General features: G+C 61.0%; 1 protein-coding gene across 1 annotated transcript in view; it reads right to left on the reverse strand.

Annotated features, from left to right (window-relative positions):
- Positions 1-892: 892 nt before the first annotated feature.
- The window catches only part of LOC104169479 (glutathione peroxidase 3-like), a gene marked incomplete at its 5' end in the record, with an annotated part of 1,502 nt that continues 1,126 nt past the window's right edge, over positions 893-1,268 (reverse strand). Inside the window, 1 exon segment of the mRNA XM_009710404.1 lies at positions 893-1,028. Within this exon segment, the coding sequence (XP_009708706.1) occupies positions 893-1,028 (136 nt within the window).

Below are 1,268 nucleotides of genomic sequence, written 5' to 3' on the forward strand. Positions count from 1 at the left end.
GGGTGCCTGCCGCAGCCACGGCCCGGGCTGAGGGTGATTGATGTCTTTGTATTTATTTAAGGACTGAAGTGTAGCTGAGTCTCTCTGGTTTTATTCTGAAAGCTGCTTCCCCTGGGGCAGCCTCTGTGTGGGGACAGGGAGGGACGCCAGGGCTGTGGCCATGGGGCCAGAGCGAGCACACGGGGAACCCAACCCTTGCGTGGGCACCCCAGGATCTATTGCATGTCCCCACGGGCACTGGGCTCAGCCCCTCGCCCTCCCCTCTTTTGCCCCCCACCTTTGCCAGGGCTGGGAAACCCCTGTTCCCCGGCTCCCCCCTCTGCCGTTCCCTGCAGCAATGGCCTTGGGGCCAGTCTTTCAAATTGCACAGCAAAATTTGCTCCAGGAAAACAAGTCTGGAGGATGAAAATAAAACAGAAAAAACGCCCACAGAAAAACAAAACCCCAAGCCTATGTCTGTAAGCGTGGCTGTCACATGCATGACAGCAGGAGGCACAGCGCTCCAGCATGCTCCTTGCTGGGGGCTGCTCCCTAGCCCCCGCTCCCAACCCCTTTTGCTCCCCTGTGCTCTGCTCCAACCCCCCCATCCTCTCTCTAAATGCTGGGCCGTGATGATAAATCCCTGTTTGCAGTTGCCCTGAAAAAAATGGAGTTTCTCTTGCTGGGAGCCATCTCTCCCTGCTGGTACCCCGAAACTGGCTGCTGTACCCCTGACTCTCTTCCCCCCATTTCTGGCCAAGAAGCGGGGCTGTGTGTTTGCAGAGCCTTTATTTGGCATTTCTGTGGTGGGGGGTGAGGGACTGGCTGACCCCAGCTGGGAGAGGAGCACGGCTCTGCACCAGGACCACGGGCAGCTTGAATGCACTGAAGAACTGCTCCGTGCCTGGCAGGATCAGGCCAGGCCCGCCCTGTGCCAGGGGCTTTCGGGCCAAGCCTTCATGGAGACGTGGTCTTCTGCTCCGGGGGCAGCCGGCCCCTGCATCCTCCCACTGCCCGGCAAGGCGAGATGGCGGAGCAGGGGGGGCAAGCTGGGGGCCAGGAGGAGATGTCACTGGTGAAGGTGGGACACGAGGTTATTGGGAAATGTTCCCCCTTCCATCGCTGACGTCTCTGCCACTGGGTTGCCCAGCCCAGCATCCTGGCTGGGGGGTGCCAGAGAGGGAAGCAATGGAGAGGGCAGCTGGCTTGGCATTCGGCTCCTGCTGCTGGGGAGCATCCTGGGAGGGGACGGGGTGGGGAGCAGCCCTGCAGCAGCTGGGGGGGATGCC

This window comes from Cariama cristata, unplaced genomic scaffold (genome assembly GCF_000690535.1).
Source record: "Cariama cristata isolate BGI_N322 unplaced genomic scaffold, ASM69053v1 scaffold22221, whole genome shotgun sequence".
Taxonomy (NCBI): domain Eukaryota; kingdom Metazoa; phylum Chordata; class Aves; order Cariamiformes; family Cariamidae; genus Cariama; species Cariama cristata.